Genomic DNA, 26,463 nt, shown 5'->3' on the forward strand with positions numbered 1-26,463 from the left:
TTTGGATCTGGTGATCTGGATAGTCACTTGTGTTGAAAAATAAATTTATTTCAACAACATAGGCCAAAAATTTAGTTGATCTGCGCCCGTGAGTCCGTCGGCAGCATCGTAAAGCGTAATTTGACAAACAAAAAGATCATTCTTTTGTATTTGGTGGGATTGCCGTGGTATTAATCACAAATTGTATATGGAAAAAGGTAAAACCCTTGACAGTAAAGGATACAACGAGATGCTAGTGCATGTTGACGCTGCTATCAAGGAAAAGAGTCGAATTGAGTTCCGGCGCAGAAAGGTAACGTTCCATCAAGATAATACCATACGTGTCTGCATTCACCGGCTGGCCTCTGTACGGACTCGAAAGGGATCTTTCACCACCTCCACCATATAACCCCGACATCGCACGTTCGGACTTTCAGCTACATCTTGCTGGTCCTATCTTCACTTCTGCACAAGACGTCCGAAATGAGGTTGACCTGTGTTTGGACTCGGGCCACCAAGTTTCCGAGCCGAAGGTTTTGAAAAACTACCAAAAAATTTGCAGAAAAGCATAGATTTTTGGTAGTGATTACTATCCGCACTAAAGGTACTGACTGCTTTTTTTTTCATAACTTTATGAAGAACGTTCGTGCTTAAAATTTTCGTTACAACCATTAAATTCTGTAATTTATGAATTCCTTCCTACTTCTCATGTATTTATCAACTGTTCTTTATGAACCTGATATTCCTACAATTATCAGCTGTACTTTATAAATCTGATATGTAGAAACGCAATTTGATTTTATGCATTTCAGTATCAAGTGAAATCTTTAAACTAATCGTTCATTATAACACTTTATGTTGTTTTCATTCAAAGCTGAACTCAGATAATGTGCCGAGGTTGAACTACCAGTAATAGGCGACTTTGGCGCTCGCCCACTAGAATTTAGAGAGGAACTGAGTGCTAGAATTGGGTTAGGCTCTTTGAATATAGCAAAGCCACGAGGTGGCAGATAGCAGATAGCAGATGCTTTCGTGGAGGAAGTTTCTGAAGGCTTAGTTTAGTTTATAGCAAAGCTCCCCATACACGTTACACACGGGGAAGATTATGAAAACGCCCATGTAGCCAGCCCGTTCGCCTTGATTCGAACCCAGGTCGGAACTACCAGTGTTCAGCGATTTAACCGCTCGGCCGCGGGTGAGCCTAATTGCTGAAGGAAACTGGGTCGTATTCATGTTGCACAACAGGAAAACAAACCATGCAGCCAGCTGGTTCGCCTGGGATCGAACCGAAACCAGGTCGAACTTCCAGTAATCAATATTCTTAACCACTCAGCCACTGGCGGCGCGTGGCAGAAGTAAGAGCCACAGATATTGTAGTGAGCAGCAAAAACCTCTAATACTGGCTCTGGTTACTAGTAGAATTATATATTGGTAATAATCCAATCTACAGCAATGAAATTTCGGAGCATAATTGTGAAGTTAAATACGACACTCCGATAAACGTGATAAAGATGAAAAATTTTTTAAAAAAGGAAACTTACTATGCAAATACATGTATTCATTAGTAAACATTTTATAAAATTTATTCTTAATTTAGCGTTTATGAATTCTCAGAGAATTATCTCATCGAATTATTTTTTTCTCCTCTGGTAATCCAATATAATTGAGTAAATTTATGTGCTGTTAATATCTTTGCCTGTTATGTACATAGTTTTTTTTTTTTTTTTTTCGTTCAAAGTTAGATAAAACTGAACGTACGTTACACTGAAATTACTTTGTCTAGAAAGTAAGCGCTTGAGTAGAAACAGATGTTGGGTTTTATTTTTAGAAGACATGAGATCGCTTTCTGTAAAGTAATGTTATAAAATTTTGAATTTGAAATAATCGTACTTCGTTTTTAGTAGCGCAGAATGATAAAGATTTAATGAGAATATTACAAAGCATCTTTTTAGAGACGCTGTTATAATTTTGCTATTTTATTTTTTTATGGTAGGTCAAGGAAAAAGGCAGGCTGCTAAATACGGTAACAGCACATTACTCTGTTTCATATATAGCGAATCCGCTCTGAAATGCTATATATGTATACACATATCATCAAGTATAAAATCATTTATATATAATTTTTATGTCGCGATGAAATTTGTTTTCTTCTGCAAAATAACGGCAAATTATGAAACATTACGCAACATTGAAAAGCGTGATGAACAAATTTTGCGAAAAGAAATAGCGACTGCTGCACGTATCTCACAGATATCTTTCATTCAACACAAAGGTGGAAAAGTTCTATTCCTGTTCAAAACATACCCTGCAGTCTGAGTCACAGACGGAAGAAATGACAGCAGGTCTTTTGTTCAACTGAGGGGAGATGTGTTTTATGGCTTACTCACTTTCCCGCCAAACGAGTACAGAGGAAGGAAGCGTCGTTGCCATAGTAACCAGGCTGTAGGTAGTCTTACAGATTTGAGTCTTTATCGCTCAACGTTCGTAGCGCCATCTGTTATTAAAAATTGACATGAGAAAGGGGTATTAAACGCTCTTAAGTTGTTAATTATGATTTTACTGTAACTGCATCCCTTGGAAATGAAATCATTTGCATAAATCTCCCATTTAATTTTTGAAGGATAAAACTGGTAAAAAGGAGGGAAATATGCAATAAAATATGATATATAGCTTAAAAGCACTTAAAAGCACTCTAGAACCTGCTATGAATTGTAAAATAGCTAAATTTCATTCTATATGAAAATATTACTCACAAATTATTGAACTTATCATCTTCTTTGGATATAAAGATGCAGTACAAAACAACTTTAAGGCGTCAAGAACATTCTATCTTTATACTCTCAAATTTAGTTTTAAGAGTGGGAAATTCAAATTCTTGAATTTTAAAAAAGATTTTGGATTTCAAAAATCGAAACTTATTCTCTTTTATCATTTGAATCTTTCGAATTCTAACCTAAAAAAATGTTAACATTTTAACTCTAAACTTAAAAAGTTTAATTTTATCAACATCCAATAAAATCATTCATTAGAAAAAAGGGAAGAAAGAAAAAATAAAGCAGCTGATGTACTTTCCGAGTAACTCAATCAATAATAGCTCCCTTATAGCAGCCTTAAGTACTAAACTCTTACATTTCTGCAGGGAATAATTTAGCATTCAGTCTTTAAAGCTTATTTGCATCAACTTTTCAAATAACCCTGTCTGCTCTACACTTGGTATACTTTTTAAAAGATTTAGGAAAAAATCTAAAAAAATTAAATTGTTATACAATCAAAAGTCGTTAATCTGGACACCCATAATCCGGACCTCAAAGCTACAAACTTTCTGGGCATGCGTCAACGCATAATGCGTTCATGCATGCGCATAATACGTTTACGCATGCGCGTTTAATATATAACGGACGGTATAAGCTAAGTTAAAATTATCTAATTATCTATTTCAGTTAATGTTGCAGATTGCGTTGTTCCTTAATCTTTGAATTGGATCCGGTTTATTATTTTTTGAAGACTGTTAGAGCAATTTTATAAAAGTAAGCTTGAACTTTCAATTATGTCAAATAGAATTTCCGATGCTGGAGCTGCCAATGGATCTACTATGTTTCGATGTCCATCAAACATAAAGTGGAATTGCTGCAAAAAATGGGTAAAGGCATATCGTTTGTTTCTCTAACCATTCCGAAATCTGTTTATCAATTCCACGCTGCTCTGCAGGGGGCGGAACGTCGCTGCGCGCAATGAGTTGTAAGTTGATCTGTCGGCACTAGGCACTATCCTTATCTTCAGGGCAGATGTTTTTATCTTATTTGGCTTATAATTCCTTACTAAATGTAGTATTTCATCTCAATGTACTCCATCTTTGATATGATTTAAATCAAATTCCTGGACATTATAATTCGCTTCCGATAGTGAAGAAAGTGACACAGAGGTTATTGAAAACGAAAAAATTTCGATTGACAAATTAATTGGTATTCTAGACACAGCAATTGTAGGACTTGAACAGCGGAACTTTGTAACTGAACAAGAAATTATGTCTGTTTATAGAATTAAAGAGAAAGTATTATCACATAAAACGAAGCAACTTAAACAACTTACATTGAAAGAAATGTTTAATAAAGTAAACAAATAAATATTAAGCTTTATTTTTTGTAAATTTTCATACTCTTTAGATCATTGTTCTTTATTTCATAAATTACAGTTTCATATTTTTAATTTTATAATTTCTGCATGCCATCTTACCAGATTTAAACTGATGATCTATAATCCGGAAAAATCAATAATCTGGAATCGCCAAAGTTCCGACGAGTCCGGATTAAAGACTTTTGACTGTACAAATATTTTTAAAATTGCTTTTATAATTTTTTTTTTACTACTATTGTATGAAGGATTCAAGAGAATTTAGAATTCAGTGAATTTCAAGCTAATTTTACTTCAAATAGTAGATAGAATATTCATTAACTTATATACTACATATTCAAAATTAATAAATCTTGACATCGTCTAAAATGTGATAAAATATTTCAGATATATTTTAAACCAGTGATCTCAAATTCAAATCGCATGCACTCAAAATGCACGATCTTAAAGTAGCTGGCAGACCGCAATGAAGTTAAAAAAATATTAACTAAATTTTAAAAAAAATTGAATTAAAAGAAAAAAGCACCAAAAAAAGAAAAGAAAAAAAAAATTAAACTAAATTTACAAATTTTTTACTACATATTTATAAAAAACAAATACAAATAATGCAAAGAAAATATTGAAATGTATACTTATCTTCTGCCTGAAATCTGAAAGTTGCTATCTGGAAGAAATTTCTGTTGGTCAAAATTCGTAATTCAAATGCATTGAACGCTCAGTATTAAAAGTTTCAGACTGATTCAAAGAATTGTAATATGTTGAAGTAACCACTAAATAACTTTTAATATAAACTAAAAAGAAATATGCAAAAACTTCATAAGAAGCGGAAAACTCGAGAATAAATAATGACAACCTATTCACTTTATTTTATTTATTAGATTTTTCTATGACGCATACAAAAAAAAAAAAAAAGGAATATTTTTATGTAAATAATTAAAAACATCTTTGTCTCTTACTACACCTTTCAGCTACATAACATGGCACTTAGATTTTCATTAATTTTGTAATCTTGGAGGAAAATTACTAGAAAGATGTTTTCATCACAAAATGTAGATGTTCATCAGAAATCAGGTTCTTTTGGTAGATTTATTACTAATTTCCAACTACCCCCCCCCTCCAAAAAAAACAGTTCACATGTTAACGTACTCCCAAACAAAGTGATTACTCTTATTGCATAAATTAGTAACTGAGAATGTTTACCTTTTGCCAAGTACTAATAAAAGTTAAACAAATTTGTATCTTCAGGTCTCTGAAAAAGATTTCTATCACAGTGTAAATTAATTAGCTCCATATCCAGATTTTCAGAATTACTCATGTTTGTTTCTGATAATGAAAATAATGTAAAATGGATTACAAACCATTATCTTAAATTATTATTTCATTATTTTAAACTTTTCCTCCAAATTCTTACATTAACAATGTTAATTAATTTACAGAAAATGTATTCACAGACCACATAAAATTGCTTTGAGGGTAAAACTGCCCGCTAGTTTGAGATCACATTTCAGGCATTTTACTTTATGGTTAATTTGATTATTTCTTCCAAAAATAAAATAATCATAATTTTGAATTATACTGATGACACTGTCTGATTTAAAATATACAGTTTTGCAGTCTTAGGAATTATAATACATATTTAATAACTTACCTTAAGGCCATTACTTGATCTTCCATCAATGATATTAATGGAGAAATCACAACAACAGGTTTGTTTGAATAAACTGCAGGATACTGATAGCACAAACTCTTACCATAGCCTTAGAAATGGATAAAAAATTTTATATAGTACAGATAGAATTAAATATTACAATATTAGTAACTAATGTATTAAAATGTTTAAAAAAAACTACAATATTCCAGTGGAGAAACTAAAAACATTTGCTTAGACTGATTAACTCAAAACAAGAAACTTTTTCAATATCTTCACTAAGCTGGAAAGGGGTAAACCCCCTTTTTTTACATTAAAAAAATCACAGAAGCATTCAAATTATAAATATTTAAAAACAGATAAAATTCAACTTCTTTTTAGCATTTTAATTATTTTATTAATTTCTAACATTTTAATGTTCTTTTTTTAATTCTCTTCATTTACAGAATAAATAAACATACTTACCAGTAGCCATAACGGCACTCACATCTTTATGCTGTACTAAAACAGAATGTATTATTTTCCATTGCATCCTAGAATAGAAAAACAAAAATAACATTAATTAAATAAATTTATTTATAAATGAATATTGTTTAGCATACTGAATTATGTTTTAGTGCGTTACAAAAAAAAAAAAAAAAAAAAAAAAAAAGACTAAAATACAGAAATTCTATTTAATATATTATGCTTTTATTCACACTTTCAGAATAAATTATATGCCCCTATTTTATGATAATTTACATAATATAAAATGGGATGCACATATTTTTGGTATCTGACAAAAGCAGGGCTGTGGAGTCGGAATCAGAGTCGGATAGATTTTTGCATAAAAGGAGTCAGAGCTGGAGTCGCTAAAAACACGTTGACTCCGACTACAGTTTTTGTTGGACAATTTGAATCTGAAATGAAATTACTCATGTTTCAGTAAATTAAGTACTCATGTTAAGTAAATTGAAAAAAAAAAAAATTAACTGAGTTATTATTTTTATTTATGGACTATATACATTAATAACAGTTATTTTTTTTATTTTATATACATATTAGTAAATAAATATAAGTGAGGAGGATGGGTGTGATATTTGCCATTATTGATTAAACTCATTCATTTAGTTACAACTCTCATTGGTAAATTTAGGTAAGTAGCAATAGCAGCAAGAACTCCCAAAATTAATGCCATTCTTAGGAAGCGAGCAGGAAAAGGAGCAATTATTGATCAAGCGATGGGGAAGCACACTCCGCAAAAAAAAAAGGGGGGACAGTTCTAGATCTCTCGTTCTACTAGGCTGATTGATGAAATTCAGCTTGCGTTTTTCAGGCTGAAAAGCGCTTCTTAGGTTATGCATTATATTTATATATAGCATTGTTCTAATGTAGGTATTCTGAAACAAAATCAGGTTTTTTTCTGAAATGACATGCCAATTTTTTTTCCATATTTCGATTCTACGACTCAAATTATGCCAAACTGTCAAGTTTTGTAAAAATCGCACGAGTAGTTTCTAAAAATCAGCTCTCAAAATTTTAGCTCCTCAATGATAATTGAATATGATATATATTTATTAATCTGTCTTTTTTTTTTTTTATTAAACTTACTTGATTCCTTCTTCCAGAATTCGAAATTTAGGTTCATTCCAAATAAAATTTGCCCATTTTTTTATGATTAATTTACAAAAATGTTTGAAAAAAATTTGGAATTATAACCTATAAAATTTTTACCATCATCTTAAAGTAATTTAAAAGTAATCTTAAAGTAATCTTAAAGTAGTATTTCTAAGTATACCTGCAAAAAATTACAGTTTTTTATTCAAAATTTCCTAGGATATACTTAAATTTACATACTTGCGCATTTTGAAATTTGGCATGTCTGTTACAAGCGATAATAACGCCAGATGTGGTTTATGCACTTTGTTAAAATTATTAGAAATAATGAATAATGACTTTTTTCCCGCTCGTTTACAATGAAAAAAAGGAAAGGAAAATAGGTTGCTACAAATTAAGAAGTTCACCAAGTGAATTATTTTTGGCTCAAATGGGAAAACAATTTGCCAAAATGAAAATTTTAAATTCTTTGTAAATTTCGCCCCAAATTTTACAAAATTTAACATTTAAGTATAACTTGAGTCTTGGAATCAAAATATGGAAAGAAATTGGCATGTAATTTCAGAAAAAGTCTGATTTTGTGTCAAAATACCTATATTATAACAATGCTATATATAAATCTAATATATATGCTAAGTCGTGCTTTCGAGACATGAAGAACGCAATTTGAATTTCATCAATCGGCCCAGTAGAGTGGGAGATATAGAATTGTCCCCCTTTTTTTTCCTTCCCACAGTGTACAACAACGTTGTATTAACAATCAATTTAAATATTTTCATTAAATATATCTTCAGCCTTATTTGCATGCTGCAATAACTTTCTTTGGTTATATGCATGTAATAGATTGGTTTTCATTGTAATAGATTTGGCTTAACATATTGGAGACTTAGGTTCGTGGCACAATGCATTCAAAGTTTTAATCACTGTAATTGCATCTTATCACGAATGATTTGTCTCACCGACATGTTACGTGGTAAGAAACAGAAACAAATTCCTTGCAATATATTTTACTGTTCTGCACTTTACAAACTAAAATTAAATGATAAATTACATAATTAAATAATTTTTCAATATATTTTATCATTTTTAACTTTATTAAGAATGCTCTATCTTATTTTGGAGGGGGTTATTCACTTCTTTGCCATATGCTCTGCAGACATTTCAGCATAAAGATGTCCACATGAGCTCTGTGTTCATCAGTATTACAAAATACTATTTTAATGGTATTTAGACTAACAGGGTTCGTACACATTTCTGCACATGGAAATTAAGTACTTTTAAGGACCATTAGCGAAAAAAATTAAGGACCTATGAGCAAATGGGAACTGAATAAATTCAATTGAAAATATTATCTATGCCTGAATTTCACTTTTGTAATACCATCTTAAAAATAAAATAAATCCCTAAGTAGTATGCATTATTACTAAACATGAATTAATTAACATAACTGTTAATAAGTTTGAGAATAAAATAAACTTTATGTAATTTATCAAGTAGCATTAAATATTTTACACTTATAATACGTAGTTGGTAATATTTCAAAGAAGATACGAGTAAGTGACATTTACGTTTTACTAACAGTTAACTTTATGTTAATTTTTTTCATGTCTCATTTTGTCACACACTTGGTCAGTCTAGAGGTTTAGTAAATAGCAGGTAGATTTTATGTCAAACAGCATACATTAAAATGAGAAATAAGATCATAATCAGCATCAAAGCAAAAGACTGAATGTTGTCATCGCTGCTGCTTGTCTAGAGAGACCTCCTGATTGGAACAAACCTGAAAGGCCTGATGTAGGCATGGTTGGCAAGTTATTTAGGCTCTGTTTGATGCAGTTAGTGTTGTAGCTTTGTGTACAGTTACGGGGGTTGTACCCAGTTAATATACTTTAATGTTCCAATAAGCCATTAAAGCACCAAAGGTGATAAGTTGTTTTGTATTATTTTAAGTCTCAGTAGATGCAAAGAATAAGTTTTGAATTTTTACATTTTTATATTTTATCTTGAGACCACAGTGAGTATTAATGAAAGGCAATAAGACTGAATGTCTTATTGCCTTTCATTAATACTCATATGTACACTGAAGTGACAAAAGTCATGGGATAGCAATACGCAAATATACAGATGGCAGTAGTATCGCGTAGAAAATGTATACATGTGAAGTGCATTGGCAGGGCTTTCATTTGTGTTCAAGTTATTCATGTGAAGAGGCTTTGATGTGATTATGGCCGCACGATGAGAATTAATGGTAACGCAGAATGGTAGTTGGAGCTAGACGCATGGGTCATTCCATTTCGGATATCATTAGGGAATTCAACATTCCAAGATCCACACTGGCAAGAGTGTGCCGAGAGTATCTAATTTCAGGCATAACATCCCACCATGGACAGCGCAGTGGCTGACCACATGCACTAAACGACCGAGACCAGTGACGTCTGCGTAGAGTTTTCAATGTTCACAGACAAGCAACACTGCGTCAAATAATCGCAGAAATCAATGTGGGACATACGAGGGATGTGTCCGATAGGACAGTACAGCGAAATTTATCTTCCTTTGGGCTATGCCAGCAGAAGACCGACTCGAGTGCCTTTACTGACAGCACAACATCGCCTACAGCCACTCTCGTGGGCTCATGAGCATATGGGTTGGTCCCTAAACAAATGGAAAACCGTGGCTTGGTCAGATGAGTCATGATTTCAGTTGGTAAGAGCCGATGGTAGGGTTCGAGTGTGGCGCAGACCCCACGAAGCCATGGACCCAAGTTGTCAACAAGGCACTGTTCAAGCTGGTTGTGGTTCCATAATGGTCTGGGCTGTTTTTACATGGCATGGACTCGGTCCTCTGGTGCAACTGAACCGATCATTGACTGGAAATGGATACCTTCAGCTACTTGGAGATCACTTACAGCCATTCATGGACTTCACGTACTCAAAAAACAATGGGATTTTTATGGATGACAATGCGCCATGTCACCGGGCCACAATTGTTCACGATTGGTTAGAAGAACATTCTGGACAATTCCAGCGAATGATCTGTTCACCTACATCGCCCGACATGAATCCCATCGAACATTTATGGGACATCATCGAGAAGTCGGTTCATGCGCAAAACCCTGCCCCATCAACACTTTCACAATTATGGATGTCTATAGAGGCAGCATGGCTCAATATTCCTGCAGGGGACTTCCAACGACTTGTTGAGTCCATGCCACGTCGAGTTGCTGCACTTCGCCGGGCAAAAGGAGGACTGACAAAATATTAGGAGGTGTCCCATGACTTTTGTCACTTCAGTGTAGAGTTAATACTCTAATATGTAGAGATAATTTTTAAGAGTAAGCAGTTAGTTATAAATAATTACATTAGGTAGTTTGATAACCTTAGTCATTATGGATTTACATGACCACTATTAAATTTTATTTTTTTAAACAATATTTGTATAAAAACCCTATTAAAATCAAAATCTAATAAAATTTCACCATTTAAAATATATGTAATTTATGACACAGATTCTTAAATGATATTATGATAATTACACATTAAAAGCTACAAAACATTTGTTGTTTTGTAGCAACAACACTCAACACAATATTTATCCGTCATTTTAATTCAAAGCTTTCCCAGACATTTTGGCTAGTTTATATCGATTTCCTTCTCTTTAAACATCTTTTCTAACAATTAGAGATTTGTCTCAATATGCAAACCAATGTTCTTGCTAGTTTCTGCGTGCTTTATCTCCTAACTTGTCAACCTCTCCACAATGTACCTATGACGGTTTAATTTATCTGGTAAAAGTTAAATAGTACAAAACCCCTGACAAATGTGAAGCTCATTATCGCTATGTCTGAAATTAACTACAATATCAGACACAGGTTTAAATCAGCCTCTTATTTAAAAAGAACTTGGAACATAAAGGCATGTTCTGATGCGAACAAAATCAATTACAGCTCACGGTGACATAATTAAACAAGAACAGTCAAATTCAAACTAATAATTTGGACTAGTGGTCATAGATTATACAATTTAATTTTAATTTAATCTGGTTCAGTAACTACCATATGAGGAAATAGAAATGGAAAATTATAGCAAAGGCTGAAACCATAATTGGGTAATTTACATAATAATAACGGCACATATCTTTGAAGAATAATTTTCTTTATGTATTAAGTTTCTTTCTTCAACACATTTCCTTTCCATTTTAGAATTTTTGGATTTAATTAAGGGTTTCTGTTATTCTAAAAAACACTAAATGCATTTAGAATGTACAGAAAAAGCGGCTAGTTTTATTTCTTTAGTAATATGAACGAATATTCAGAAGAAATATACATGGTAAAGGCCAGTTACAGAGCTGATGTGGCAAAATTTTTAATGACACACCGAACAACAAAATCTAGAAATGGCAAAATTTTTAGAATTTAGAGCTGGCATTGGAAGCATTTAGAAAGGCACTAGGCAACAGAATTTAGGATCCACAGAGATTGCATCAAGTGGGAAAATGCCTAGTGCCAGGTATGTGTATGGTCCATTAAGATATATTAGATTAATCTTTTAAATTGTAAGTTTTCAATTTCTATATTAATAAACAAATTCTTCTATAATGCCTGCCCATGCGATAAGATTAGAAGCATTTTTGATATTTTCCATGCTTGTATCTAGTGAAAAGTAGAGAAAATAAGGGAAGATAAACATGTTAAGATTCTAGTATCAGAAGTAAAACATTCAAATATTATGTTTTCATTGTTCTTCCAGACGTTCTCGAAAAAGTAAGAAATTCATTGCAAGCTTTCTGTAAAATACATCCATTACGTGTTGATATCATGGAGACATTTTCCATTTTATCACATATTTCTCAAATCTTCTAGAATCGTGGGTCTATAAATCTTGCCTTCAAATCCTTCTAAACTTTCCAAGCTGCAATGTCTAAAATCCTAAAGAAAAATTATCCCTACCATTTCTGTAACAGCAAAAAGTGAGAAATAATTTTGGAAAAAAAGGAGGGGAAATGTATAAAATTAATTTTATAGAAAAAACTGATGCACATTCTGAGAACTTTGAATATTCTGAGACAATTTACATAGGAAAAACTCTTACTAAGAAAAATCTGATGTGTACACCACATGACTTCCTTGTATGGAATATTAAATTATACGCATTTTTTCTTGCATTTCATTTAAACGTATTGGACCAAATTAAATCTACTTCGCCGACAGCGCATAAACCACTATAGAATAAATGCATTCTTTAAAATTCACTCTACTATTTCTTTACCATAGCGACGCTCTGGCACTAGATTCACTTAACAATATTATATTTTGTTCATATTATAACTCATAATGCACAAAATTTATATCATTTAAAGAATAGAATTATCTAATCGTTGCCACATGTTCTATTCAAATACTATAATAAAGCTAGAACGATGTATAAAAGAAATTAAGCAAACAAAACAAAAAAGAAACAGTTTTTCACAGATGATCGAGTATTTCTCATTCAATTAATTCAGTTCTCACTTCGCGAGAAAGAAAAAATACATAAAAACTCAAAATAGCTATATTAAAAATTACGAAGTAAATCTTAAACACTTATTTCCTCGAAAAAATTCCAGAAAACATTAAGCATGATTTAATTGGCAATAATAAATGAAGGCATTATCTTTGTTGTTGCGAAGCTAAGTTTCTCTAGATTGGCAACAAATCCACTAGTCTGCTGTTTCAAATGTAAACAATCAATGGCCGCCATCAAAAAAAAAAAAAAAAAAAAAAAAAAAAAAAAAAAAAAAAAAAAAAGGCTTAGTGGCACTTAAACAGCTTTTAAATTGTTGATAATTCTACAAATATTCCTTGTAGATTTTCTAAAGGCATGAAAACCTTAACCGGAAGATAAGAACAACATAATTCAATCATTTTTAAAGCAAAAAATGCTGAAGTTACAAACATATAAGAGTAAAGAAACTGAGATCACTGAGCCGAGTAACAGAGTGTATATATATATAAATATATTTATATTCATTTTAAAGCAGTTTTATAATTTTTTGACGGAAAAGAGTCTTTTATTCTGTCCTTATGTACAGATATCATGCAAAAACATCGTTAAATTGCATTCGATAGCGGTCAAAATGGATATTTTCGTTGAAATATGCTGCCTGAAACTTTTCGCAATTACAATACTTCCTTTTTACTTCGTACAAGGAAGTCAAAAATTAAAAACAAGACATTTTTAATTAATTACATAACTAATTTTCCTCTTGGTAAGAGCTGCTTCGTAAATTGTGCTTTATAGCATTACACCTTGTTTATTTTTCAGATTCAAAATATTGTATAATAAGTTGCCAAAACGAAACTTTATAATATGACACAGAAAAATAAAAATGTTTTATTTTAATGTTATTTTTTAAATATAATTTCAATATATTACCATTATTTTATTGAAATTTATCAATGTCACGATGTTTAAAAAAAAATCGTCGAAAAATACTTAGATCTCGGAATTAAAAAGTTTCTATAGAAACTAAGCTTAAAATCGCCAAAACGTTGAACAGTCGCCAAATTTAGAACTGTTTAATAAAAGAATTCACATCCCCAAAAGCGAAAAGTTGTTTAAGAGCTCTTTATTTAGAAAAAATGAATTTCAAAGTGCTTATATTTCACTTCTTGTTTAGAAACTCGAGTATCCCATCATTTATATTAGAAACAGAAACAAATTATAACTCATGATCTCATTCAAATGATAACCATATATATGGCAGTGAATTGCCAAAAATATTCCTCTAAAATGCTAATTTACACTCAAAATGGCAGTCGTAAAAACAGACAGAAATTTCAGATGATTAAAATTAAGGACCTTCTGCTGATTTTGGCAAAAATTAAGGACTTTTAAGGACCAAAAATTGATTCCAAAAAAATCTAGACTTTTACGGACTCTTAAGGACCGTACGAACCCTGACTAAATCACTCAGTACAGCTGAAATTTAAAAATACTACTTGCTTGCTTAGTTCAGAATCTGAAATTATTATGAGTTACAAAATTTCAGAACACATTTACTTGTTTACATGGTGTCATACAAAACCTTGATTAATTATAAAAATAGCATTAATAGAAATAATATTAATATAATGATACTGGTGATACTTACGGTCTGAAGGACGCATGACCAAAGAATTGTTTCAAAATTCTTAAATGCTCAGCAGATGGAGGATCACAGTCTAAAATTATTTGATTTTAATTTATTAAAATTCCATGTATGAAAAAATTACTTGAATTTAATTAGTTAGAATTACATATAAGAAACTGCAAACAAAATTATTCCACCCCCCAAAAAAATCTTAGAAATCAAATGAAAATAAAAAAGTATATTCATCACAAAACAAAGAATTTCAGTATTCTTTATAAAAGCAAAATAAAGCACATTTTACCTTTTAAAAGCAACTACATATATAGGAAAACAGATGATGTATGCAAGAAAGTGCAGTTTCTTACATGCCATTACCCTTGTCATTAACTGCTTATCATGTAATTTCCGCCAGTAACATGAAAGTAACAAAATTTTCTCATCTCACAATTTTTGTTAATACACAGTTTCCCCTCTATCTAAAAGCAAATCCCACTTTCCCTCCGTTTAATTTTGGTAATGCATTTTCTACAATATTCGAATTTTGAATTAACAGATTGGCAATAATAAATGCACTTTACAATTAACTCAAAAGCATACTACTAAACATAAATTCAGAACAAGATTAAATTTACCAGACGTATAATAGCCAAATATTTCTTAATACAGTGACCTCAAATTCGTAGCTCCCGAAGTAATTTTATGCAGCCAGCGAATAAATTTTAATACATATTAGATGCAAATATGATGGTAATAGTTTTAGATAAAGATTCTAGACCGAGACTAGATTTTAAATAAAGATCTAGACTGAGCTCATGTGCATGACAGCTATTGAAGGAAAAAAGAATGAACAGGTTGGGTCTTTGTCATTGTTACTGTAAGTTTGTATGCCATGCCGCACAACTAAGATAAGATGGGAGAATTTTCCCCCTTGGTAGTTAGTAAATTTAGTTTAGCAATTGGCAGCTGATAGGCCTTCAGTACTGTGATGCTTCCGATTTTCTGGTTTAGGCTAAAAGTTAGTGGTTAATTCAACATATTGGAATAAAGTTAAATAAATTTCAGTCTAAAATTTAATATTTAGCTGTAAGTGCATGAAAATTACACGTTAAAACCACAGGGGTGTTTGTGGGACCCCAAAAAATCCCCTGAAACTTTTACGGACTTACTACCGACATTTTGGAGTTTCGAGAAGGGGGGGGGGAGAAATGAAAAATTACAATTATGAAGTATTGAATGACCTAATTATAAAAGTTCAATGAATTACTTTCTTTGCAAAATTAATAACCATACATTTTCAAACATATAAACTACTACATTTTACGTAAATATTTTAAATTACCTAAATTAATTCTTTAAAAAAAAAAATTATCTAATTTCTGCTGCTTTTTTTTATTTTCTGATGTTTGTGGGCTTGTCTTTCTTTTGTGGTGAACTTCATAATTGCAGGAAGGTTGACTTTTATTTTCCTCATTTACAGTTGAAGAAATTTCCTCAAGAACTGCACATGCAGAGGTAGAAGCAGTTTGCTTTTCTGCTAATGTAGAAGGTTTTTCAGAGACTTTTATAGGAGACTCATCTGAAATACGTGTTTTTAAGTACTCTTGATATGTTTTCCAACTTCTGTTCATATTCAGTAAGAGATCTTTGTGAATTGGATCAGTCATTGGATTTTTTTAGCCGTATTTTTCACATGGGGTTTCTTTAGAAGCCATTAAATCATATTTAATAGTCTGCACTGCATCTAAAGAATCAATCTTAAGAGAGGTTCTATAGTCAGTGACAAGCGTATCCATTAAGTTACAACCTTATTTCAGCTTCTACTTTTGACTTTTCATTATCACTAAAAATATGGGACATAAAAGATGATAATTTTTCAAAAGCTAATATTGTACTGGTTTTACCTCTTAGCTCTGGATCTAATGCTGTAAAACTAATTACATATGAATTTTTAAGGGGTAATTTTTGTTTCATATGCTGTGCTGTATTAGTATAAGCTTTTATCAGAGAAATTTGGAATTCTTTTGCTATTGGATGATTTTTTGATAATTTCTTCAGGAGAGTGGAAGCTTCTGCACCAGTAAATATTACTTTGCTAGGTAGATGGAATTCTGGATTTGTGACATCAACCTTCAATAAATCATTATAAGATGTGCACTCTATATTTTCTGGCTTCATAAAAAAAGAGAAAAATTTTGCCATCAATTTATAAATACTGGAATGTATTAAATGAAACATTGGTTTTTTTGTTTCAAATAATTTAATATATGCGTTGAACTCTGGTAATACTGCTGAATATAATGCCATATGCAATAAAGTTTTGTTTTGCATAACAAATAACCCATTTAGTATTCTTTTTTTCCGAGCTAAAGCATCCTTTGTGAGTTGTTGGGAATGCAAGCAGGAGTACACCCCTTCAACAATTTTTTTCTGAGCTGCAGAAATATTTCTTTTATTGTATACAGTTTCAACATAAGAAAAATAATCCCCTTTATCAGTTTTATCCAAGTAGTGAAAATAAAATGCAATAAGAGCATCCCACAGATCTTTGATTCTTTCTAAAACACATAAAACGTACACCCACCTATGGTCTGGTCTCTTCAAGGGCTTAAGTTTTTTAATGGCAAGGGATTCACAGATTTTGAAAAAATTTTCTCTTTTACTGCAGCTTTTCATATCAAAATAGATGTCATCAAACAAATCTTCTAAGTATTTATCAAAACATGAAGCAAATTTTTTTGCACAGTTATTAGCTGTGTGACATGTGTCACCATCAATATCTAATAAGTGGGGTGCTTTGTTTGATCGTAGTCTGGTTTCAACACCCTTTTTTTTTTCCCACGCATGGTGTTACACGAGTCCATTAATACACTAATTAAGTTTGCACATGGAATATTATTATCTTCAATAGTATTAACAACTGCTTTAAAAACAGCTTCTGAATTGCAAGATTCCATCTTTAGAGATGCAAAATGATGAACTACAACTTCATTTTGATTTTTGTCATAAAACTGCACCAATATTGCCAGTATACTTTCTTGAGCATTGCTAGTACTTTCATCCAAATTTAGAGAAAATGGAGTCTCCTTTAAAGTTTTAATGATATTTTCCTTAATAGCTTTTGCGAGCCCATATTTCATCTTATAACATGCAGTAGTCCTGGACATTTCCAACGAGTTTAGTGCTGTCTGATCGCGGCTCAACTGTTTGCAGAGTTCAATTAAATTGGAAGCTACATTGAAAGAAAGAGAATTCTGGGCGATAAACGAAGTTATTAATACCTCTTGGCGTGCTTTTCTTGTCACTATATCCAATGGCCGAGCATCAGTCTCAAGTAAGTCATCAGTATTTTTTTAATTACCATAATTACTTAAAGTCATTGAATGTCTAATGCACTTTGAATATTTTATGTGCATCACAATCACAGTTTTAGAATGATTTGTGAAAGCCTTGAATCCTTCCCCACCATACTTCAGCAGTGAGTTACAAAAAACACAATATGCTTGTCCAGCAACATTTATTTTCTTGCACCATGTGCCGATGGTATCCCCATTACCATCTCTCCGTTCAATCCAATTCCACCTAAATGCATTCCGGACACCTTCTTCTAATTGTATAATATCACTATTTATATCGAGAAATTTCATAGTGAAATTCTCTTGCGTACATAAATAAAAAAATATTTCAATAAACGAAACGAAAAATTTACACGTGCATCAATAAATGAAACGAAAATTTTACACAGCAGAGAAAAAAAAGTTGAGAAGCGATCTATGACAAATAGCTAATACGGTGAAAAATCCCCCTTCTCTACTTATTGGCGCCACGCCAGGAGAGATAAGACCTTCCCCACCATACTTCTGTGTGCGATCACGTGACTCTGGGTTCAGAGTCACGTGATCGCACATCTGGTCAAACGAAGTCTCTCCCTTTTTTTTCTGCCACGCCTACTTGCCGAAAAGAATCCAGAAGAGAATGTCCGAGAACCGGGAGAATGAGTCATAACTCGCAATAAGGAAAGAACCAAAAAAAAAAAAAAGTTTTTTTTCCCCTTTTCACGCATTATCACTGCCTTTGGAGAAAGAAAGGAAAAGTTTTCACCACACACACTGACCTTGCGTTTTCTGCTTTCAAAGCAAACAAAATTACCCAGATCAAAATAAATAATTCATTATTATTCCTACTTCCTTTTGAACGACGGTCCCCGGAATTTCCGGGTATCAAAGTTCAAAATCCCCGGAATTCCGGGGTTTCCCCGGAGCACAAACACCCCTGAAATCAGTAGAAATTTGTTTGCAGGCACTTTCAGATTTCAGATAGAAAATAAATATAAATGTTATTTTTTCCTTAGTGTTAATATTATTATTATTATTATTATTGCTTATGTATGTTTTAATAAATATTTAGCAAGTGAAATTTAAAAATTTGTTCCCCCCCCTCGTTTCTGAAAAATGTTATTAAATGTCTTTAAAATTGTTCTGGCCAGTCAGCTGCTTTTAGATAGTGTACGCAGCCCACATGCAATTTGAATTTGAGACCATAGATAAGGATATGCTTAGTATCTTTATATTTTTACCCACCATAAATGAAACCCACCAGTCGCCAAGCAGATGAGACTTCAATTCGTAGTTTGATGTAGATTCAAATCATGGCAAACAGAATGGCTGTGCGACAGTTTCGTGGTTTTTACTATGTGTAACGTGAACTGGAGCTATTCACAAATTCATCCATTCTGTTAGGCAGATAGATAGCCCTTGTGTGCTTTCCCTTAATTAAACCGTAACATTAATTAACATCTTCCTTGAAAAATAGCCCAGAAATTTAAAGTGTAAAATAACTCTTCTGGAAAGTAATTAAGGTTTAATCAAAAAAAGTATTCTAATTTTATTTACATTATTTCTTTACATACCAAATGATTTTTCGTCTACTACTGGTGATTTCAAATTACTCTCATTTAATATATTTTCTCCATTTTCTGAAATTACTTTTTCAGAATCATCATTTTTCACTTCAGGACTAGACATGAGATCTTCAGATTGACAATCTCTTTCAACATCATCACATACCTTAAAAGAAAAATTCTATGCATTCTTATTTGTTTTTATATTAAAATCATAAAATGAAAAAAAAAAAAAAAAAAGAAGAAGAAGAAGAAAAGAAGGAAAGAAACTCGTCATAAAAAATATAATTTGGAGATATTTAAGGCAACACTACGGAAGAAACTAATACTAAAAATTTAAGGCAACACTACGGAAGAAATTAATACTCAAAATTAGGCTGAATATTCATATATTTAACACATTCATACATAATCCATATATTAACCTTCTAAAACAGTCTTAAATTCTCATAACATAACCATTAGGATGAAGCTATCCAAAACACTTCCCCCCTCCTTTACTGTTCCCTAATGAGAAAAGTCGTTAGGCTGGTCATTTGTCTCCTCCATCAATGAAGTAAAATTTACATGTTTGTCGAACTCTGAACAATAGTCTAGAATAGGTTACTATATTTGCGACTTTTTCGAGGTTTATTTTGATTTAATTTAAACTCTATAACATTTACTATTTCTGATCATTCTCAGTAATAATTTGTGAATTTGATGTCTTTGTTTCTACTAGAAATTTTACAAGAATAGAACTTGGCAAAATATAACAAATATGAAGTAGCTTTATGTGCCTGTAGGTCGGAATGTAATATTTGATAATCTATTTTCATTAATAAAATAATAGTAATGAATAATTTAATGAAATAATGATATAGAATTCCTAATAATATTCATTACTATTAGATGATTAGAATATCATTCATTGCTGTTAGATTTTGAAATAAACATAAAACAATAATAAAACTTTAAATCTGTTTCTTTTTTCTTAATTTTGTTATTGTAATATAAAAAAAGAAAATCAAAGGTATATTAGTTGTTTGATCATTTAACTTTAACAAATATTACTTTGGACTATCAAGGCAAAGAAGGTATAGAAGAAGGGCAAAGAAGGTAGAAAGAAATTTCTTTATAAAATCGGATATTGCTTACGTTAGGAGGAAAAAAAATTCTGCAAATACCCATATATTCAATTCATTTTATACCTGCAGTGTGAAGACTGATAAGGTAATTTCTTAAATCTTTACATTTTTGTGGTGTCCGAAGAGAGAGCACTTTGAGGCTTCTTTTTAATATTTGCTGAAGAGAATTTTAATCTATGATTTATAATTTTAGAAAATATAAATTTATCAAAAATATTTTTCAGAACAGTTTAAATGTTTACAAAGAATTCTATGTAAATTTTGTTTCATAGGCAGACTTTGTTCAAAACCATCATTAGTTTTATTTATTAGTTAGTTTGATTTTTCCTTGATTTTAAATGAAATGGATATACATATGTTCTACATAATAAATTTACTAGTTTATTTTTAAAAGATTAATATTTCGTACTTACAAAATAATAAGGGCATACAAGGTGTTGACATTTATAGTGTAGGAAATATGTTTTTTATATTTCTTTTAGTGATTAAAACAATTATTAAAACAATTACAGGAATATTTTCAAATCAAAATGCTTTCTTTTCCCACTTATATTTGACCGCAACTCTAAGATTGTGAAGCATATCGATTAGTTTCTCTGGTTAAAGTTTTAAACAATTCATCTGAAAATTTTTAAAAATGAACAGCAAGATGAGTTTCCGAAAATTCAGTCTTTATACCAGGATTACCAATAAAGGTCTCAGTCAGTCAATATGTTAGCTTTGTCGTGCTCATTTGGTTGTCTTCATTCAAATAAATCATTAGCGTTGCTTTTGAAGTCATCGGCAACTTTATCTTCATTAAAAGATTGATTAAAACGTATTTCTTCTGTATCTGAATAGTGAGAATCTGTGTTAACAAAAGTTTCCCCTTCTAAATCTCTTAGCAACTTATTAATTTCGTCCTGACTGAGACCTTTGAGCCGAGGTGCCATAATAAGAACAATAAAAGCACAAGGAAAAAAGTTACACTGAAATCACGAGAAAAAGTTCTAATGTTTGAAAGAGAGATAGCATCTGTTTTATTTTCAAGTACATTGCCGTGAAACGTCTTCGCCAAAACGTAGCCAACCAGATAAGAAACGGAACACAATGCATAGCCAGGGACTGCTCTGACACAGGAAACTGGACCACCTAGATATTCTAAAGATAAACGGTTACTCTGAAAGGGGGGAAGAAAGGCTGGTACAACAGTTGTACCATAGCCAGTTTAAAAGCAAGTAAATTTCTCGGTACAACAGTTGTACCACTGGCTTTAGAAAGTTAATAATACACCCAATCCATAATTTCACATATTTCATACGCTGTTTAATAAGAAAAGAATAAATTTTGTTTTGTACAACTTTCATTTTCCTTCATATATTTTGAATAAAAATTTTCTAATGGCAGTCCTTCCATATTTTTCCAAAATAACATTTGTATTTTTATGGAAAGCATGTCTTTCAAATAACAGCCTTATCATGACTCTTTTCATACTTTGCCTAAACAGCATTTGCCATTCTACAGAATTCCTAAATATTATATACAATGCCTAAAGAAAGTCTATAATTCATATTTCATACTCTGTCTAAAAATGGCAGCAATTACATATAATGCCTAAGTATTCTATAGAATGTTAGCATTTTATATATTGCTGGTAACAGATGCATTTAAGTTCTTTATAGAAAATCTTGAAATTAACTTTAAAAAGTATTAAAAAAAGTCAGAGAAGTAAGAAAAGCAAGTAACTCGTGTTCAGGATGAAATCTTAATTCAGAATGTATTAGTTTCGGTTCTCAATGCATTTTATTGGGTAATTTGTCTACTGGATTTTAAAATACTTTTATTACAAAAGTTACATTTCAAGAATGTAAATGCTGTCAGTAAAGACCAAACAATGCAAGTGGTATTTGAGGAGCATGAATTTTTGCAGTAACAAGGTTACATTTAAAAACAGGCATTAAAAAAATATTCATTTCTGCAAGTTATTTTTAATTCAGAAAACAAATCATAGAACACTAATTTTATGATATTCAAGATGTGCATACATTTTTGGAACAACATGTATATCTAACTATGCCTTAAGACGTCATTATAAGTCTTTTTATTGCCTTCAAAATTCAAATGTGAATGCTTCAAAGAAATGACTCAACTACTTCTAATCATGTATCTAAATTACACACAGAAATTCTTAAATAATATACAAGATAATTACCTTAATAACATCATCTATATTGTCTATTTGATCACCCCATTCATCTTCATTCTCACTAAATTCATCAATCTGTATAGAATCCTACAAAATATCATTCATAACTTTTCAAAATATAAAAATACTATTAGAATTATTCAAAATATATTCTTCACAACATATAAAGTTTGTGAAATCATAAAAAAGTGTAATAAGTTCCTGACATAATAAAAGCTTTTATTCCCTTAAGTCTAAACTATATGTTTGATCAAACTTTACTTGAAGATATTGTGTGAATCTTGCCATTGGTGGTTACAGAAATTTTACTTTTACAGACAGCTTTTCAGCCTGTGAACAAGTTCTGTACCAAAAGAAACGAGACTAATTCCGGAAAAATTGTTTATTACTAATAGATCCAAATACATTTAACATTCTTTAAAATACGATATTTGAGGGTCATACAGTAATTATATCAATGCTGCCACTGTCCATAGCATTGCATGAAACTTTGATTTCAGATGCTTAGCACAAAATATGTCACAATTACTTGGATCTTTGCAAGCGTCCTAAAATGGCATCCTCGCAGGTCAATGCTCAGCCTCAGTAACACAAAGTAGTAATATCAGTGTATACTCTCTAGTTGGTGATGATACAGTTTGCTGACCACCAGGCTATGAAGGCATGCAGAAAAAAATTAATATCATGCTACAACAGCATGCAGAAAAGAGGGAGAAAATATCTTATAAATTCTTTGTTCTAGTATTGTCAAAAGGTCAATAATTATTTTATGAATTATTTTTTAACCAATTGTTAAGACAAGTTAGAATATCTGGATTGAACTACTTGTCTAAATCGCTTATGTATGGGTATTCACAGTGGTGTCACATGACATTAAGGTGTAAGCAAATCATACATGAATAAGGAAAGAATAAGGAACAAAAATTCAGTTGCATGACAGCGGTCGCATTACAAATAAGCACAAATAAAATAACTTTTATTGTATGCATTCATAAAAAGGTTATTTGCTGACTTTTTGTCCTCAGGTGATGAAAAGGATACATCTACCACAAATGTAAATCCTGATTTGATTTATTTTGACATTCCCTGCTCTGTTCTACTATACATATCTTAACTGATACTATTTTCAAGTTCTATTGTAAAAGTCATGCCAAATTTCATCAAATACAGCCCAATTTTCCCAAATAAAATTCACTAGCTATTTATTTACACAATAATAAATCATTTTTGTAGCAAACAGATACATAAAAGGTAACCACATTATTAGCAACTGTACATAGCACATAGCAGCATTCCTCAATCTGTGGTGCATGAACAACCAGTGGTCATCAAAAGCTGCTTTGTGGTTTGCTTTCTCCTAGACTTTAATAATAATAGCTGAAAATCTCAGAATTTGGAAATTACACATAGCAATCACCTATCACTATTTTTCCCCAAGACTAACTTTTTTTGAAATTTATTATTTACTAGTTATCATATCAACAGATTTCACCCTCTAGTTTCATAACAAAGAGGGCTTTAAAAACACTATGACTGGGGTGCTTCTTACCAGCATACATCCAAACATAAAACGGTCATTCAAGAATCATGTCAGTACCAACAATGTATTTAATTTCAGTTAATAAGATGATCCAGATCATAATAGCAATGAATAATTAAAACAAATATATTTTTTATTAACTTAATAATATAAAACTAAATTAATTTTAGCTATACCTGTTTTAAAAATATAAATATAACGGTAGTAGCATATGCTGAAAACTCCCTTGAAAGGGTCTGTATGATGTTCTAATTTATAAAAGTGACCACCACTTGAAAACGTTTGAGAAACACTGGAGTATAAAACAATAAGAAACACCGTTGTCTCCCTATAATGCAGAATGTACCGTGATAGTAAGAAAATTATCAGAAGCAATACAATATGATATCACAGCATAAGAATTGCTGAAAAAGACAGCAAATTTAAATCTGAATGGCATGCAGCCAATCTTTGTATTCTTAATAATTTAATATGATTCTTAATAATTTAATATCTAACCCTCTTTTTGGAGAGATAATATTTTTAGCTTTATTATTAAGCATCGTTTTCTCTGTACTTACGTAACATACAGTTCAACAAATTCACAAAATTTTTAGAAGCTGCATAGCAGCATGTTTAGAATTCCCGATGAGTTAACTGTTGGCATATATTTTTCTATTTTTATCTCTCTTTTCTCAGTTTATTATATTAATATTCAGTTTTCTTAGTAAGATAGCTAACAAAATTTTGTGTCTTTTTACTTCCTTGTACGAAGTAAAAAGGAAGTATTGTAATTGTGAAAAGTTTCAGGCAGCATATTTCAACGAAAATATCCCTTTTGACCACTATCGAATGCAATTTAACGATGTTTTTGAGTGATATCTGTACGTAAGGACAGAATAAAATACTCTTTTCCTTCAAAAAATTATAAAACTGCTTTAAAATGAATTCTGAAGAGAATTTTTCGTGGCGTCTGTACGAACCTATGTACGTGCATACGTACGTATCTCGCATAACTCAAAAACGAGTAGCCTCAGAACGTTGAAATTTTGTACATAGGACTGCTATAACATGTAGATGTGCTCCTCGTATTTTGGTTGCACCAAACCTAGAGAACCTAGAGAACTAGAAGAGCACGTGAAAAAGTTTGAATACGTAAAAACTTTACTGTTACAACAATTTAAATTGAGTGTGGACAAAATTTGACCACTATTTAATAAACACCAAAACTTCTGAAGGTATTTGGCATGATTTTTACTACAAATTAAGAATTATTTGGAAGGATGGTTTAATGTTTCTAAATAGCTCAAAAAGATGATCAAAAGCTTAAACATAAAAGCTTTTAAACAGCTAAAAGATCTCATGCTGGTTGATCAAATTAAACGAGACTCTATCGGCCTAATTCATGGGTTCACGAATTATCGTCTATCATGTTTCCATACATTCCGTTTTTCTGAGGAGAAAATACGAAAAATCCTCTATGCTCTCCCACGGATACGAACCGCAGACCTTCCGACTGCTAGTCCGATCTACTATCACTTACATCACAAGAGCCCTAAAAAAAGAATGAGATACTTTCTTATAATATAGTATACGGATATACAAACTGATGATTCTAAAATTTTATTATCATAAGACTGGAAAAAATTCAGGATTTAATTCATTTTATACATTTTAAAATAAATTCAATTTTTCAGAAAGTTAAGATAAAATATTTATTAGAATGCCAAATTTAAGCATTTCAATTATTTATATAATAAAGGATAAACTTTATATTTATAAAGAAGAATTGTTAATAATATCCCTCTGATTTTAGAAAGAAATTTATTTCAAGTGATATGTTTAGCTTAAAAGTAACGGGAGCAGAACTATGCTAAAACAAAAGGCACACATATTGTTATTATCTCCTTTAAATTAATGATATTTATACTGTTGAGAAATTGTCACCTGACATGCCTACTAGAATATTTACGCATAATTGGTCCCTTCTAGACTAATACTGGCATAGCATATTTCTATGGAATGATTTGCTATAATTCCTAATTTAAGTTTCACATACTTTCATATTTAGGGAATTAATTACATAGTACTGAAGATTACTCAATGTATCATAAAAGATATGCTATCTGATTTATGTTTAAAATGACTAAATTTAAATGTTATATGCTCACATGTACACATACTCCAGAAGCCTGACACATTTCGAAATTTCTGATAAATCAAAGTTACAGGAATATTTCATCAGAAAGCAGTTTTTTAAATTTTGGTAAATTT

At 31.2% G+C, this 26,463-nt stretch overlaps 1 protein-coding gene across 4 annotated transcripts in view; it reads right to left on the minus strand.

Moving 5' to 3' along the window:
- The window catches only part of LOC118186278 (bifunctional 3'-5' exonuclease/ATP-dependent helicase WRN-like), a 151,044-nt gene that overhangs the window by 100,437 nt on the left and 24,144 nt on the right, over window positions 1-26,463 (minus strand). For all 4 annotated transcript variants that reach the window (XM_085824020.1, XM_085824022.1, XM_085824023.1 and 1 more), the window contains 5 exons: window positions 22,677-22,757; window positions 19,368-19,524; window positions 14,483-14,552; window positions 6,224-6,291; window positions 5,759-5,867 (listed from right to left, as the gene is read on the minus strand). In XM_085824020.1, the coding sequence (XP_085680146.1) occupies window positions 5,759-5,867; window positions 6,224-6,291; window positions 14,483-14,552; window positions 19,368-19,524; window positions 22,677-22,757 (485 nt within the window). The remainder of the gene's footprint in view (window positions 1-5,758; window positions 5,868-6,223; window positions 6,292-14,482; window positions 14,553-19,367; window positions 19,525-22,676; window positions 22,758-26,463) is intronic.

The sequence above is a fragment of the Stegodyphus dumicola genome, chromosome 9, assembly GCF_044657685.1.
Source record: "Stegodyphus dumicola isolate Sdum_Otavi_A_Nest chromosome 9, ASM4465768v1".
NCBI classification, from domain to species: Eukaryota; Metazoa; Arthropoda; class Arachnida; order Araneae; family Eresidae; genus Stegodyphus; species Stegodyphus dumicola.